Source organism: Myripristis murdjan, chromosome 23 (assembly GCF_902150065.1).
Source record: "Myripristis murdjan chromosome 23, fMyrMur1.1, whole genome shotgun sequence".
Taxonomy (NCBI): Eukaryota; Metazoa; Chordata; class Actinopteri; order Holocentriformes; family Holocentridae; genus Myripristis; species Myripristis murdjan.
Window position 1 is genome coordinate 9,006,757 of NC_044002.1, and position 18,020 is coordinate 9,024,776.

The 18,020-nt window shown below is 42.6% G+C and overlaps 1 protein-coding gene across 8 annotated transcripts in view; it reads left to right on the forward strand.

The window, feature by feature from the left end:
• anks1b (ankyrin repeat and sterile alpha motif domain containing 1B) overlaps nt 1-18,020 on the forward strand; it is a 235,720-nt gene that overhangs the window by 151,805 nt on the left and 65,895 nt on the right. For all 8 annotated transcript variants that reach the window (XM_030045592.1, XM_030045583.1, XM_030045584.1 and 5 more), the window contains 2 exons: nt 15,994-16,643; nt 17,371-17,493. In XM_030045592.1, the coding sequence (XP_029901452.1) occupies nt 15,994-16,643; nt 17,371-17,493 (773 nt within the window). The remainder of the gene's footprint in view (nt 1-15,993; nt 16,644-17,370; nt 17,494-18,020) is intronic.

Here is an 18,020-nt window from a genome sequence, read left to right on the forward strand (position 1 = left end):
CCTCCTCTCACCCGGATTCAGTCTGTCCGTTCAGTCGTTCACACCCACTGCTGCCAAACACAGAGGAAAGAGGAAAAGAGGGAAGGAGGGGAAGTCAACGGGGCGGGAGGCTTTTTTTTTTTTTTATGTGTGTGTGTGTGTGTGTGTGTGTGTGTGCATCTTGGTTATTCATCCAGGAGCGGTTCAGAGGATCGGCCACACTTTGATCTCTGTGCTTTCTAACTGCGCAGCACCTCAAACGAAAGACACACTCTCTTTTCATTATCAATCCACAGGTGCAAACACACACATACGCTCACACACGCACACACACACACATACTTGAATAAGACATCTTCATGTGCTATTCCCACTGAAGCCTTGCCATGATGTTTATGTAACAAGAGTGTACTAGTTCCCTCTTCACCCCACATAATGAGGCCCGGGCCTGGCAGGCATGTCTGACTGATACCTGTAGAGGACGAATGGGGACAAAGGCTGTGGATCAAGATTGATCACTGCTCTGCAAACCTCCCCTTCTTACCTCTCATCGTGCAACACATTAGCCAGGCTTACATAAAAGCATTTTGGGGGGCAATTATGATGTCTGGAATTAAAAATTCTGAGTGGAAATAAAAATTCAATCACCTCTCCACTGTATTGCAGGAAAATGTTTATGCTTGATTGAAGTGGAATATTTTTTGGTCTAATGTCAGATTGGCTTGATGAGTAGTTCAGCTACATTGCACAACAGTTGAAAAGGGGCTTTGGATGTTTGGAAATGTCTGTAAAAAAAAGTTTCTCTCATATAAAAGCTGCTTGTCATGGTTGTGTGGCCATTTGTTGGTTAATTAATGGGCATTTTTGCAAACATCACAACATTTCATCACTTTAAACATGACATTAAAGTGCATGCTTCGGGTGAAAGCTTGAAATATGGCCATCATTACCTTGAAAGCATGAAATATAGCTGATGTTACAGTAAACCACAGCTTGCTCGGCACCAGACAGGTGTTGACAGACTCTTCTCATTACTCGGGTTGTTTTTTTTTTGTGTGTGTGTGTGTGTGTGTGTGTGTGTGTGTTCTTAACAAGTCACCCAGTCTCAAGTGGAAAAAAAAAAAACAATCTGCCGGTGGGAAGGAATGTAGGTGATCTCACTTGTTTCCAATTCTTATCAACTTGTTTCCAGACTGTTATAAAATCAAGTGTCATTTTCTTGATACTAGTGGGCTGGTCTGTCTTATTCTGCCTTGTTTCAACAGATTTATACTTGTTAGGAGAAAAATTCCTGAAACAAGTGGAACTGCATTGGAAACAAGTGGGATTATTTCATCCCACTGACAATTTTTTTCATGTGTTATGAAAAAAAAAACCAAGTTGTTAAGATCCAATATGAGGCTAAATGACTTGTTAAGATGGATATTTATTGGAAGCACACCTAATCAGCATTTTATTTGTCGCGGTGTCTCCGGTTTTGATGAAATTCTCCAACAGAATCAGAGTTATGGACACAACCGCACTGCCTCTGTTTTCACCAGAGGCGACATTGTCCTCTCTCCGTCTTCCTCCTTATCAGTTCAGTTCATTTTCTCTCTGCTGTACTGGCATGCTTGTTACATAAACAGTATTGTAATAGCATCTAAATACAAAAACATGACGGAATTACAATGAACTAATAATGCCTTTTGACCATGCTTAAGGGCATTATAGACACACTCCTAGCACATTACAGATAAAACATACTGTATAATGACTTACAAGTATGTGTACCTCTCTCTCTCTCTCTCTCACCCCTCCTCCTTATCTCCCTCTCTCCCTCTCTTTGCCTGCAGCTCCAACACCAGGAATAGATTGGCACCCATTTATTTTTTCATTTCATTGTTCTCTGTTTTTTTTTTCCCTTCTTCTTCTCCTTCTCCGCTCATCTCTCCCTCCCGCTCTTTACTTTATAAGGTCCGTTGTAGGGTTGCCACGGTAACAAGTGGCTTACAGAGAGAGACGGAGAATGAGAGAGAGAGAGAGAGGGAGAGAGAGGCAGAATATATGTATGCATGTGGGTACAGAAGGCAAAGAGTCACAGAATTCAAAGGATGCCAGTGAAAAAGAGAGTGGGTGAGACAGAGAATGAGAGCCGAACATTGCAAGAGGAGGAGGGGGTGATGAACGAAAAAACGAAAAATGGAGAGAATGAAATGTCAGATTGAGGGGGTTGGAGAAGGAAGTGAGGACAAGAAAGTGAAGGGAAGACTTTTTTTCCCCCTGCACACCATAAAAGGTCTTTCCTTCCTTCCTCTCCCCATCTCCCTCTATCTTTCTCTCCTTCTGCTCCTCTCTGCCTCCTCTCAGCATCTCAAACTATAAACCATGAACGGTTCTTCGACACCGACTGAGCGTTTACACAACGTATCTCCACCCCACGGCAAAGTATGTAGGTGTCAGCCACCCGCGTGGGCAGTTGGGTAAAAAAGAGGCCTATTTATAACCCAATCCATCACCGGTGCCGGTGTTGATGCTATGGAACTACGACTTACGTAATGTTGACCAGCGGCTGAGCTATTCCCTCAGCACCTTCAATGTGGAGAGTGCCAAGTGCAATGCAGTGATATCTTATACAAAAGCAAGGCAGCTGTCAGCTCTGTTGTTTGCCACAAATGATGCAAATGGTAACAAACACTTGCAAATCTGCACCTCTGTATTAATCTGTACAGTGAACAGATTATATCTGCAGGCTGCTTGTTTCTGTCACAGCTATGCTAAGACAGTGTCGCACATACGGCTTACGGCACATTGCATGGATTGTGCAGGTCTATATGTTGCATTTATTTTGATATTTTAGTTTTGCCATATTGTTTAGTCTTTTTTTATATAACTCTCCACTGTTTTCATTTGCCCGAATCTTGCATAGTAAGCTCTACTGCTGGAGATGCTACTGCAGCTATTTTTGATCCAATCCATCCCTTTTTGCACATTTTCATTCAGACTTTTCTGCTTAATGTCTGAGTGTTTATACATCCCAGCCCATTTGCTCTGGTCTTATTTTTACCATACTCTACTCTATTGTACATCCTGTTAGTACTCACTGCTACAGCGTCCCAGTTTCCTCACATGATCATTAAAGTTTAATTTGATCTAATTGTCTAATTTAAATCAGTCAGTAACAAATATGTTGCTTTCTTTGGCCTGTAATTTTAATTAATGTGACTTTTAAAATGCTGGAGCACAGTGGTGAAATACATTCCCTCAATTTTTGTCTGAGAAATGATGTGTAAGAGAACAAATGATTGAATGAAAGATGGATTCATAGTCCTTTTTGAAAGTGAAGCCATAATTGAGCGAGCTGTGTGGACATGCACAGTTTGAGTGTAAAGATGCATAATCAGATTTTCACAATAATAAGTTAGTGTCTTTTATAATTTAGATTTAGCTCAACAAACAGAAGACATGACTTATAGTTGTTTTCCTGTACATTTTGTCGAAGGTGACAGCTCTCAGGAATAGAAGAGCCAATCATGTTGAAGCACTGTACAATGGGTCAAAAGGTCATATTTCTGCAGCTATTTAAGGCAGGCTTGTTGTCATACAGTAATCAAGGACTTCAAACCGCTTTGGTGCAATTTGCAGCACTGTCACACGCATAAAGTAATCAGCTGTTTGTAAATATGCAAGAAGTAAACAGGAAGTTCAATCAAGCAGACTGCAAGATGTATCAGGTAAACAGGTAGTGTGCGTCAGTTTTGAATTCGGTTTTACTGACAAGAATAGTCTCTCTCTCTCTCTCTCTGACTCACTCACTCTCTGTCTATCCTACACCCTGGGTCCTACTTATAAAAACTGTAGTGTCCCTCATGCGGTCTCTGAGACAGACCTATTTTGAGACTCTTGCTTCTAATCTGCCGTAGAAAACCGAAACTCTCCAGAGGTCTCTTGGAAGTCAGATGTGAGAATAGGCTGCAAATAGGACTCCTCGCTCCGCTAACGGCAGCAAAACACAGCTGCAGAGAGGGGCTGAGCGATCGATGCGTACGAGAAGATTAATGCGCTTTAAATAGCAAAGCGAGTGTATGTATATGTTTGTAGGTGTCCCAAGGTTCATTAGGTCTCCACTGGTTAATTCAGTCCTTTGTCGTCAAGGATCACACACTGAACTTAGACTTTGACATGAACACACACACTGACATGCAGACTCTCGCGCACATGCACAAATGCACAAAGGGGTTGTCAGCCTGTTGCATTTAATCATTACGACTTACTTAAAGTCAACATTGACTTTGTGCACGCTATTGATTTGATGCCCTTCCTCACACACGCACGCACGCGCGCGCACACACACACACACACACACACACACACACACACTATCACCAGGTTTACACACTGTTTTTTTGGATCGCTATAAATGATCCCAGCTTGAAGCCGCTTGATGTTTTTGTGTCTAGCAGCATGGCGTGCACATGTGGGGAGCGTACTTTGGAATCCAATTATTTGTAGTGTCCACAAGCATATTTATTCCTGATCAGGTCTTCATGGAAACTGAGAGACCTCAGCCTTTTTTTTTTTCTCTCTTTCCATTCAGGGTAAAAACACAAAACCAGCAGTGCTTTCTGCAGACTTTGATTGCCCTCCAATTATATAAAATGACAGGAATTTTCCCCACCGTTCTACTGAGGTTGAATGTGTTGAATGTGTGCCCCTGATGGTGCAGCAGAAGGCAGATGTGGTGAAATTATAGCTCTCTCCTTGGCACTTTTGACTCGGGGGCTGAGAGGGTCAATAAAGGAGAAAAGCTGTTCAGTCAAATTTGATAGATGGGAGGTGCAGGGGATGGCAGAAACTTCATAAATGGCATTTTAATGTGTGTAGTGTTTTGTGTATGTGGCTGTGTGCATTTTTATGTGCATGCATCTACACTGAATGTACTAAATATCAGGGAAACATTCCTCATAGGGCTGGGTGATATGGACACAAGTAAATGTCACAATATCCTTGACCGAATATCTTGATATCAATATTGTGACAATGTTGTAGGGATGACGATGACACATGAGATTTCTGTTAAAGGCAGACGATGCAGCTTCAGATGGGAGGCAAACCACTTTGTTTGTTCGTGTTAGGGATGAAGCCGAGGAAGGATAAGACCCCTCAGGTTCATGCCAAGACTAATAACCCATAGAATTTATGTATGACTTGGAAGTGCCTGTCTAGAATCTAATGTTTTGATGTCAAAGGTAAACAAACACATCAACAATGGAGTAAAATGCTCTTATATTTTGGGTTATGTTGGGGTAAAAGAGTCCTGAACTCCTGAGACATTTCTAAGTTCTATTCTTTGGAGAACTGAGTGACACTCATCATTATTTCCCACATCATAACAGGGTTTACGCACATAAAATTAATTCAGTGTAGCCTTTAAGACCAGGAAAAGACAACACTTATGCCATATCGCCATATTATGATATCCAAAATCCCAGACAATATCTAATCTCATATTCCAATATGATATCCATGTATTGCAGTGCCCTTCTTCCTGATATACATTTGCAGCCCTTTTTGCACAATTCATATCTCCTCCTTCATGATTAGAATTGATTTCATAAATGGAATCAGTGAGGATTTTACCTGGATTCACCTCATCACTGCAGGATACCTAATATTTTGCACAATAAAGTGTGTGTTTGCATGTCCACTGGTGTGTATTTCAGTGCAGGTACGAGACAGTCTCGTGCCCACTGATGTTGCTGGTCTTTGTAGTAAATTGAACCTCCCTAATGTGGCTCCCTCAGAGAGGCAACACTAATTAACAGTGCTATTTCATTAAAGAGCAGGGATAGTTTTGATCACACATTATGTCTGAAAAATGCATGTTTTATGTCACTGCCCCCCTCTGTCCCCATCCTCAGTTGTGTTATTAGTACTGTGGGATGGGCTCAGATTGAAAGGCTTTGTGTGTGTGTATATGTGTGCACGTGTGTATGCGTGTGTGCATGCGTGTATGTATTTGTGCCATTCATCTGCACTCCCATCCGGCCTTTTAAGTAATAAGCCTCTTGGAAATGAATGTGCGACCATATCAGCGAAGTGCCTGAATGCCGTTTTGTCTGTCTTTATTATTGCTTTATTATGACGACTGCCTTGTTGCCATCAGCATAACTCCCCCTCTGTCTCTTTTCCTCTCCTTCATTCCCCCTCTCTGTCTCTCTTACTCTCTTTGTATTTTTTGTTTAAGTCTCGCTCGGCCTGCGGCGGTTCAGTTTTAGATGAAAGGACCTGAGGTGATTGTGAGTCATGTTTGGAAGCTCCGAACACAAAAGAGGCTCACACAGACGCTGACACCGAGTTCAAAGCAACAAAAGAGGAAGTAGCACAGCTCAGTCAGATATATAAAGAAACTCATTGGGTTGTTGATCAAATTCAGTGGCAGTGATAAGGAGAGCGCAGGGTGTGACTGGACAGGATGGCTGATGCAGTGGTCTATTTGTAATGCTACCCTTATCGTTTTATTGAGCAGCACAGAACTCCCACAGCATCTCAACATGTCTTGCCATTTGCTGCATTATATTTAAAGGATGTGCTCATGATATTATGCTTCTTTTTGTGTGAGAAAGCAGGTCACATTTTCCATAACAATGTCAGACTCTGTTTAGCTGTTGATGACGTGGCGGTTTGTTCACATCATATAACAGATGTGCAGTGGGATTCACAAACAACAGATACATGCATACATGTTGTATGCTTAGATTTGTCTGCATTTTTTTTAGCAAAGAGATTTCCATGAACGTAAAAGTGCCAACCAGCTGCCTGTAAAGGAAGAAGGCCCCGCCCGGTCTTCCTTTTGATTGGTTGGCTCACAAAAACCTGTTCAGTGTCATGTTGCCTTTTTTAAAAAGGTAAACTCTTCTCAACTTTAGAAAGTGCTCAGCTGTGCCTGAAAAGAAGCCAGGTGCAGCGCTTTTGAAGTGGCCACTTCTTCTTTGCTTTGTAGCCGCTTCTCTTATCCTTTAAATAAAATAAATAAATGGGAACAGAATAGTGCAAACACACCCTCACATTATGTAATTGCAGAGCACAGATCTGTATACTTGTGTACACTGCAGGGGCCACAGACAGTGATAGTAGATGGTCTAATTAAATGCATAATGGCTGTTGGCAAAGGCAGGAGTGACTGCTAAGAGGTCAAACTGATAACTTTTTAAGCAGCAGTGGAAATCAGACTGCTGAGTTGGGCTCTTATTACTCCTTGACATATTGTGCACAGGGGAGGACACATGGACACAGCAGTCCTCATGCATAAAGGTGATAAACATGGCCGAGTGGGCTGGTCGGAGGTTTGATCCTCCAAAGAGCCGGTGTGTCCAGCAGCAGACGTCTTTTCTGTCAAAGTGACACTGAGCAGCAAAAGGTACATAACACGTTCAGGTTAAAGGGACCGACACTGAATCACCTGCAGGTCTGGTTACAGAGACCATCCTGGAACTCACACACACACACACACACACACATATGAAATTTCAGTGATGCTAGTGTCATCACATCACCATCTACAAATGGGTTACCACGGGAGACGAGCTGGTTGCCGTGGTGATATACTCTACTTACTTGAATCAGGAATGAAAGTGTGAATTGGATGTGTGCTGACGTGCCCCGTTGGCACCCCTAGGCTGAGTTTAGATTGATAGGGGCTATCAGACACGAAGGAATGCTCTCTGCAGGCAGTCTCATCTCTCTCTCCCCGCCCACAGGGGGGCAGCACGACTGACCTGTTTTCACCGTGTCGTATGACGCTAGCTCTGGTATCAGGACCTGGGATTACCTTGTTGTGTGGATTACAATCACAAATCGAAATAAAAGATGAGCTTTGAGAAAATAGTGGCTGGAAAACATTGAGACTGAGAAGTTTTTCCTTTGCAGGGAAAATTGAAGGAGAGATGAGCGAGATTTTCATAATCCAGCAATTACATCTCCCATCTGGCTCAAAGGAAGACAGTGTGTCATGATAATGTAACTGTTCAGGTGCCTTCAGCTTCTCCTTGTAAGCTCTTTCTTCCAAGTTCAGAGTTTTGAAATGCAACATGTGGTGGTTGGGAATAATAACCAAATGAGCTCTGTAATAAAATCAGCTTTCACTGGCTGTTTTATTTTATAAATTAAGCCCAATGCACTTGGTGCTGCAGCAGCGGAATGAAGAGGAGAAAACGTGCATCCGGCATGTAAACATGTTAAAATTTTTATTTGCTACTTACTCTGTTGTTTGTGTGCGTTCAGCTCATGATTAGGATATTTCCTACAGAGCTCAGAGCTTGAAGGCAGTATTGCCGCTTTTCTTATTGTAGTTTATTGAGTTTCCCATTGGCTCAATGCATACAGAAATCAGGGACCTGGATAAAAGTGTACCATCTAGGCGTGGCTTTGCTAGCCTTGCCTAGCATTAACCTAGCATCAGACCAACACCCAGGGCTCTGGATGCTGATAATGATTTATTTCAGGCCTGTGGCGCTTAGGAAATAGGGCTCAGTGTTTAATCTCCGGGTTGACTGACAGCTCAGATATTACTCTGTAGTTTTTAATAACAGTCAGCACGCAGCCACCAGAGATAGAGCGATGAACATGGCACTATCAGATGCTTGGAGCTCTCCCTTTGCCAGACACACACACACAATACATCCCAGTATATGAGAGAGACTATACGTACGCAAAACAATACATGTGTGTTTGCTTGGTGAGAGAATAAGAACTGTCTAGAAGAAACATTTCATGTGTGGCTCCACTTTGGTCACAGTGTCACAGATGTGGTGTTATTGTCTCAGCTGGGTAGTGCCAGGCTATGGCCGTCTCTGTCAGGTACAAATGGATGCATTCATACACACACACACACACACACACACACACACACACACACACACACAGTCATTCACATCTGCATTAACACAAAAATGGGGATACAGTAGGTTGACTGCACTGTGCTTCACTATACTGCTGCCACTTTCCTCTCATCAGTGTGTGTGTGCATGGAGGATCAAGAGGACCACCATGCACACAATATCACAGCTTATGTATCCCTTTCATTCTCTGTTTTTCTCAAACACACTTTCTTTGGGTCTCCCACCATCTCTCTAAATGTATTTTAGAGAGATGAGATGCATAATATATTTCATATTATGCATGCATGAGATGCATGTGATCAAATGAAAATTCTCCTCTTTATTGCCCTTGATGGGAAATTTGGCCTTCAGCAAGGCAAGACCCGACGCTACACAACGTAATACATACAGCACAATAACCTAAATAGGCAGAAATGCTGCTCTACAAAAACCATGAAGCTGTTCAACTGTGAGTCTGTTCTGACAAAAATATTATTGGTACAGAGGAGGATTACATGTCATTTAATAGTATTTATGGCTTTCACTTGTGTTGATGTGAAGTCTAAATCCTCACCATTACCTCTGACATTAAATTTCACTGCTTTTAGCATTTAATTAAAGTCACAGTGGAATGAAGAATAACCTTTTCACCTTGACAACCAATTTCCTTGTCATAGTAAACCCATTCACCAATACAAAAAACAAAAGTCAAAAGATTAACAGTTGTTTACTATCTCTGTCAGGCAGCAGCCTGGAGGAGATCATGCATTTGGTCGTGTGTGTCTGTGTAACTGTCTGCAGCTAATCTCACAAACTAAAGGGTCTATACGCCTAAAATGTTTTGTACACAGTTGTGACTGTATGATGAACCTCTTGTGGTTGTGGTGATTGAAAAACATTTGTTCTCACTACTTCTGCTCTCTCTTCATTCACTAGTGTAACCTTTCAACAAGCGTTAAGAGATTACATCAAGTGTTAAAATAGTTTAAACAGCCCGATGCTTCATGACTGTGAAAAATGACGTGTTAAACAGCTGTTACTGAGCGGTGTGTGTGTGTGTGTGTGTGTGGGGGTATGTGTGTGTGTGTGTGTGAGAGAGAGGGAGAGGGAGAGAGAGAGAGAGAGACCTTCATAGTAATTTTGATTTTTGTTATTTTAATTTGTATTCTTTTTGAAATGTGGTTTCGGTTGAAGGCCATGTGACTTCTGGCAAAGAGCTAGAAATTGTGAGCTGCAGGTTCCTGACCGCTAGTATAATGAGTGTAATAAAATAAAACACATACAGAGAGAACAAGAAACAGCTCAACTTTAGAGGCTTTTATGTATTACAGTATGTTTTCTTTACTGCACTGTATTATATTTGAATCATGCAGTAACTTAATTTGTAGTTTGAAAAGCGTTTGGCGATACAGTTGGCTTGATGCAGAGTTTTGCTCAGCACACGGGGTGGCTATACTCTGGAAAAGTGATGATACATCGGGCAAAGGTCTGCACTTGAATTTGAAGTTTGTGAGTGGCAAAAGAGATGTAGATGTAGCTCACATGACGCTGTCACCAGTGGACATTTTGCATCATTTGTGGTTAGTAAAAAACAGTAGTATGTTGAATTTATATCATTGTAACTGCCACAATAGCATACTGTGAAGGGACATCTTTAACAATGACCTCATGCTGAACATGTGGGCGTGAAGAAAAGCGCCAACCAATAAAACATCCAAGAAGTGTAAACAGCACTGCCCCACTTCCCCTATTATTAAATAAAACTGCCTCTCTCTCAATAAGATCTCTCATCTTACACTTTCTAAGATCTTACACTTTTAAAAAGACACCTGCATTTTATCCAACCCACAACAGGAAATACATCAAATTAAGGAAGCAAGATGTTTTTAAAAATGCTGTTCCACTGTGACTGTAAAGGGAATTCCTGCATGAGGTTTTAGTCGATTCTGGATATTTATTCCCCGCCTGTTGCGTTTCATGGCTAGACAATGGAGTCTGCCCCACAGCACTGTGGCACTGCATGGACTGAATGGATACACTATGTTGCTGTCCACCCTCCACTTCTGTTTCCCCGCTGTTTCATTTCTCTCCCTCCTGCCCCCCTCCGAGGTCTGTCGCTCAATCCTCCATTGTGTCACTCCCTTATTTCTCCAGCCACTTTCACAAGCACTCTCTCATTCATTTCTCTTTCCCTCTGCCTGTCACTCACCCCTTGAGCCCTTTCCCTATTGTTCCCTATACTTCACCGTCTTTCGTCAACCTCCTCCACCTAAGTCTTACCGCTTTTTTCCCTCCTCTCCTCCATCTCTGACCATCCTGGACAGCTAAACACATTCTTCACAATGTTGTGGTGTGCATGTGTGTGTGCCCATGTTTGTGCAAGTGGTTGCGTGTGCTGGGGTGTAATTGCTCGTCATACCTGCCCCCGGGTCGACTGGCTCACACGAGCGAAGGGAGAAATGGATTCACACTTTCCCTTGTTAGCGATGCTTTTTTTTTCTCCCTTCTGTTTTGCAGCTGCAGCTGCATTTCCTCTCCGTTACCTCTCAGATCTGACTTTACCTTTCTTGTTCCTTCTACTCTTTCATCCTCCTCTGGATTTAGACATGAAGAGCTCCGTTCCTAAGTGAGATACAGTATCCAGCACATGGGAGAAAAAAAAAGAAACCTACACCTACTAAGTGATTGCTGGCAAGAAAGTATACATCATTTTTGAGAAATATAGAAATTATGAGCTTTTTAAACATTTTTTTGTCCGGAATACTAACATTCATGAAGGTGGAATCATTTGTACCTTCATAGGATAAGTGATGAATTTAAAGTAGCATTTCTTTTTCTAAAAGTGGCTATATAGGGAAATCAAATAAAAACCTTGATCCATTTCTTTGCCTCCCACTCTCTTCCTCTCTGTCTTCCATTGATGGGTGGGTGTTGGATGGATGTAGAGGTTTTTTGTTCTCTTGTGTCAGCTCTAGACAGTGATGACTACTCAATTGATTGAATCAATTGTTCAGTCAATCAATAAATAAATTGATCAAGCACCAAGTTACCTTGCCATTCTTTGTTTCGTGGCATTTAATGATGATAATGACGATGAAGGTGAAGGAGAAATTCCAGAAGAGCTTGCAACAGAGAATGGCCAACATTTATTATTCATAGTATTGTTATTATAATATTATATTTATACTATGATATTATGTAATTGTGCTGAAGCTGGGCTGTATTTCTGAGTTCTCTTCCATGGTGTCTATCAATAAATACAAGAATTTTGCTGATTGCGTTGATATTGAGGAACTTAATATTAAAAATTGGTGCCAGTGTACATTTTTCAGTCCAGAAATGACATTTATGGGGTTTTATGCGCCATCTTGATCAGTTGAAGCCGGATAATTAGGGATACGCTTCTAAGTAGTAACGCAATCTGGGAAAATGTTATATTTACTAAGTGACACCACAGTATGTTTGCGAACTCAGAAATACGGAATGACTTTTTAAAAAATTGTCGTTTAATAACCATAAACCAGACGTTGATGTTATTGTGAGTAGTTTAACAAACATGCAGTTACACACACACACACACACACACAGGAGGGAAGACAGCTTATACAAATACCAGTCAGTGTCTGGGCTGAGCACTGCATGCCAGAACCTGTGTGTGTTTGTGTTTATGTGTGTGCATGTGTGTGTGAGCTTGTTTCTCAATAAGTATGCAGGTATGCAGGAAAGGGAGAAAGAAAAAGGGGGAAAGACAGAGCGGCTCTTTCCCTCTCTTTCTTGAGTGAGTCTAGTTTGACAGCAGTAAAAGGCTGCCTTGGATGCTCAGGTAAGGAACACACACACACACATACATACACACACATACAGAGGGTAAAGCAATTGAGCAAGGCAAAGCTGCAGGGCGATCTGAAGGCTCAGTGATGGATAAGTAATGAAGGTTAAAACAACACACGCAGGACGCCCATCGTTTGCATTCAGGGAGACGAGACAAAAGCTGGGAAGTTTCCGGTGTGAGTGGAGCTGGGGGTTTTGTCTCTCTATCATTTTGTCCTTCTGTTTAATTTGGCCAATACAGGGCTTCAGTACATTTGTAGATTATTTTTATCAGCTCGAAACATTTGCGTTGGCTTTAACCTAACTTTTTTCCCTCATTTTTATTTCTCTACAATCTGGTCCACCTTCCCTACCTTCTCTGCACCAACTTTTGCCCTCTCTCTCCAGTATTTCACCTCTGTCTCTGTGCCGATCAAAAGCTTCTTCTCCTCTCCTCCTCTCTCTCTTTCTGCCTGAACACACACACACACACCTGCTGATTTGATTGCAGTGTTTATCAGCCGTACACTCTCCTTCCTCTCTCGAAGGCCAGAGACTCTCAGCTTCCCAAAGCCGAAGGGGGACATGCCGATGCCAGGCTTTTTGTTGCCACGGCAACCGACAGGTTCACCTGTTGCCAACATCTTTAGAGAGAGGAGAGAGATGGAGAAAGAGAGCGTGAGCGCAAAAGGGAATGAAGGGAGGTGTTTGTTTCTGAAGGGGAGATTCACTTTCTAATTGTTTTAAATCCAAGTCAGACATGTAGTGAAATAACTTAATGATGCGTTCAAGGCACGGTCAGAAATTTTGTGTTGCTGGAGTCATACTTACAGAAAATCCCAGTTGTGTTCCTTTGCTTTGATTTTTTTTTTTTCCCCCAACTTATCTTGAACAAAAAATATCTGTATTTACATGACGGAAAAGAACTTTAAGATGATTTTTTTTCTTGACATTGAAAATGTAATCACAAAAATTCACTGACAGACTGTTGGTGGTCAGTGACCTTCTTACTGACAAGAACTTGGCTGTAGGTAAAAGTGCACTGATTAGCAGACAATAAAATACAGAGAAGAGAAGCTGATGGTACAGGACTCTCAAAGGGCAACCGTGTTCACACTGATCTTCATGTTGGGGAGCCGTGTTTTTCCTGAAAAATGGTGAGGATTACTCATACCTGAAGACCTTTCAGCATGTGTGGGAACTAATGAGTGACTGCAAAGTCTTCAGACGAAGTAGCAATTTTAAGTCCATTTCAGTATGAGTCATTTAAAAAAAAAAAAAAAAACCCTCATTACCTGAAGTCAGTAAATAGGAGTGTTTGGTGCATTTAAACACAGCAGACGTGGATTTGTAACCTTCACACTCCAAGTGATTTAAATTGACTGGAAAATGGAGAGCATGTGGGTCCCTCAAGAAAATCTGCAGCTCTCCAACACGGTTTTCCTTCTGAGGACTGAAGTTAGTGTTCTGCTTTTTTTGACGTCCGCAGTGAAAAGAGAGAGCATCAGAGTTACTGAGAGTTTCTGCCACTTTGATCAGTGTGAATGATTCTAGTTAGCCTCTCTTCTGGGGTTTTCAAAGAAACAGCAGCCATGTTTCTGTGTTCAGACTTACAATTTCCTTGCATAACTCTTTTCTGTGCTGTGCTGTGTTGCTGTGTCATCGGCGTTCATTATGTAATCGTTGCATATGGAAATGTGGGCTGGATGTGCCGAGGACAGTCAGCAAGCTGCAGCTGAAACCCAGACAGGCTGGCGGACAACAGAGTGTGTATGTTTGTGTGTGTGTGTGTGTGTGTGACAGAGAGGGGGAGAGAGAGGTTTATCAGCGGTGCGATTGTTTACATGGCCTGGAACACAATCTTAACAGGCAGTGACAGGAACCAGAGAGAGGGAGAGATCTGGACTCGCCATCTCCCATCACACACACGCACACACACACACACACACACACACACACACACACGCACACACGCACACACAGAGACAGATGTTGTTCAGACTCAGGCACTCTTCCTTTTCATTTGCAAGACCATAATACAGAGCATCATGTCATAATGTAGTTTAATCAACAGATGACTGCAAAACAAAATTAGATTCTTCTGTCCAGACTCCTGCAGCATATACCTTATATCTTCAGATGTGTGTGTGTGTGTGTGTGTGTGTGTGTGTGTGTCATTCTACCTACAGAAACCAAGGTGTTTGTCAGACTATGTAAGTGACCTTGTTTATGAATATATAGATAAATAAGAGTAGCAATGCAAATTTAGGAATATACATTTTGTTTTATTTTTTTACCTTTTCCCTGAGGAGCTGCACTACAGCTTGAAACACATATACCTCTCTCTGCTACAATATTGTCTTGATGTCTTGAATAAAGTGCCACTTCTCTGATAATAAATAATAAAAAGAAGAATAAGAATAAGAATAAGAAGAATACAGAAAGAAAGAAAATAAATAATAAAATTTTACTTTGTACTGTATTTCACATCGTGGGAAATATATCTTTTTGATGTGCAAAACCATGAACCTAAATATGGGCTTCTTTCCGGGAAATGTTGTGACCTCAGGTAGTTTGTGTGCAGATGTGTACGCAAGCATACACAAACTGACAGGCAAGTAGTCAAGCAAGGACACACACACACACACACACACATACACACACTCTGCACATACACGCAGGCATGCAACCACAATTACACAAACACATGCAGAGGATAAAAAGAAGCTCTCTGCAGCCCCTCTTTCACCCCGCTGCACACAGACAGTGACTGGGCCTTTGAAAGCTTCCTTTTGACTCTCATTACACCTCAAAGAATCCAGTCAATGGTGTATGAACGTCCGTCCCAATAAACGCATGCATACATGCACAAGTTCAGACACACACACACACACAAAAACACACATTTTTGCACCCAGACAGTGAGGGAGCAGGGGTGTAAAATCCAAGTCAGGAGTTGTCTTTTCTGCTTTAGGAGGCACACAGCTTTTCTACGGGGAAGCAGAAGATTTATTACCTCTTTCTTATCTTTCAGTTTGCAGCTTTGGCTGCTTTGTGCTATTTGTTTTTTTTTTTGTTTTTTTTCTTTTAGCTCCATTGCCTCTCTCTCTGTTCTACAGTTTACTTGGAATTGTGCTCCACACTCTCTTGAGTGGTTTGTGTAATAATATCTTTGATTTTCTTCTTGATTTTCTTTTCTTGAGTAAATTCATTAAGGTTTTGTGACAGAATCGTTTCTTGACAACCATACATGTACCACATTATTTCTGTATGACTTAATCCCAGGAGTTGTTTTTTGTGTGTGTGTGTGTGTGTGTGTGTGTGTCTGTGTGTGTCCTCTTTGCAGACGACGGGCCTTACCAGCGGGACCCTCCTCCTCCACCTTCCTCTTCCTCCACCTCCTCCACACTGCCAGAGGAGCGCAGGAGGAGCCACGTCCCAGAGGAGTTTGCGGGCCTCCTTCACGGATCCTCCCCAGCCTGTGAAACCCCCGACACGCCTTACCACCTCTACAGCCCCAAACCCCGCAAATACACCGGCCCAGAAACCCATGGGAACTTGCTGCACACCCCCGAGTTCAGCCTTGTGATTGGCGGAGGAGGACCACCACAGGTCCTTCCCAGGACGGGGAGCGAGTCGGCACCCCCAAAGACCGCCAAAGACCCCCAGAAACCGCAGGTGGTCTACCGGACGATCTTCCACACCAGGGTCAACCAGGACCAGGCCAGATCCAAGAACTGTGAGCAGACTGATCCGCCTCGTGGCTACTCGACTCTTGGTCACCCACCCTCCTCCAGTCAGAACGGGGAGGTTCCAGAGCTGCGGGGAAGCCAGGCGGGGAGTGTGGCCAGAGACGGTGCGTCAGGGTCTGGCTACGAGGAGAGGGCTTGCACCCTGGGGAGGATGAGGTCCATGCCCCGAAGTGTGCTGGACCTGCAGCTGTCCAAGTCTCTGTCCAAGTCTGATTCCAACCTGGTGGCTGTGTCTCCCATACAGGCATGTTGCAATAATTTGTCCCCAGAGGTCTTTGTTATCTTTTTCTTGTTTTTTATTCTGGTCCAGAGTTACTTGCAGCCTAAGCTTGGTGACAGCATTATTTTTATGAAATGAAGCACAGTGTTTTTATTATGAATGCAAAGGAAAGCTAGAGAATTGTAGGTGATATTTCCTGGCGGTCGTTTTTCTTTTCCTCTGATAGTGTCTAGCTGCTCCAAAACGCTTAATTATGAGACATTGGCCAAGAATAACAGACCATTCTCTTATATGATAAAAGGCTAGGTTAGCTGTGAAATTTCAATTAGCTTTGAAAGGAAATGCTACCATTCTAAGTAATTTCCAGAATTATGCAGCTACAGTTATTTTAATGGATGGGGGTATTTTGCATTTTGCTGTATCATGCACCGTGTCTTTGGAAATGGCATAGAAACCAGTCCATGCAGTTAGATGACTCGCTGATCTGGGACAGTGTGCTCCCCGCTATGCCGCATTTTAGGAGACTTCTTCTATAGTATGAAGTAAATAAATCATAAGCTAAATGCATAAAATCTCTTTGATGAAAAACTCTTGATTGTGGATGAAATTTTGATGCGCACTGAGAGGAATTGCTCACTTTATATAATGTTTGGTGTCCATAAATCTCAGGCTATATCATTTGGCAGCTTGAGAGGATTGTAATTGCCTTTGATCCCGTAGTAACGAAATGGTTGTTATTTGTCTTGTCCAGGAGGAGCACAGTTGGGGCTCTGGCTCTCGGGGCCAGGGGCCTGGTAGTCCCAGCCCAGGGGAGGGCACCACTCCAGGGGGACGGCTGGAAAGAACACCGTCCTTCACTGCCGAGTGGGAAGAGGTAAGGAGCTAGACATGTTCACCTAGTTCCAGACCTAACAAAGCTCTTTGCAAAAAGCAAAGAGCTAGAAAGAACAGCGTCACTTCTTTCACCACTGAATGCTTAGAAGAGACACTTCATCTATCCTTATAATATGATACCTGACTGTACTTTACCTAGTTCTGCTGTGTCTTAGAATCTGCAGTGGTACCAGATAGAAAGTAATAAGCTTTTGGAGGAGAGGTGGGGACATTAGAGGCCACTGCACCCTACAGTGTGCAGTACGCCGCTTCATTTTTTCATCCCTTTGAAATCCACTCCAATACTACGGTGCAGAAGGTGCCCCTGTGCTAATTTAACATGCCCTCATATTGATTTTCCTCTGTAACCAGCACTGGGGCTGGAGGGAACACCAGATATCAGAGAAAAAAAAAAACAGTTTATATTATAGCGGGTAGAAGATTCGAGGTCGAGGGTGGTGTGTGTTTCTGTCTCGGTGTGTTTGTGCCCGGGGCTACTTTGGTATTAAAGCGCCACTGAGATGTGAT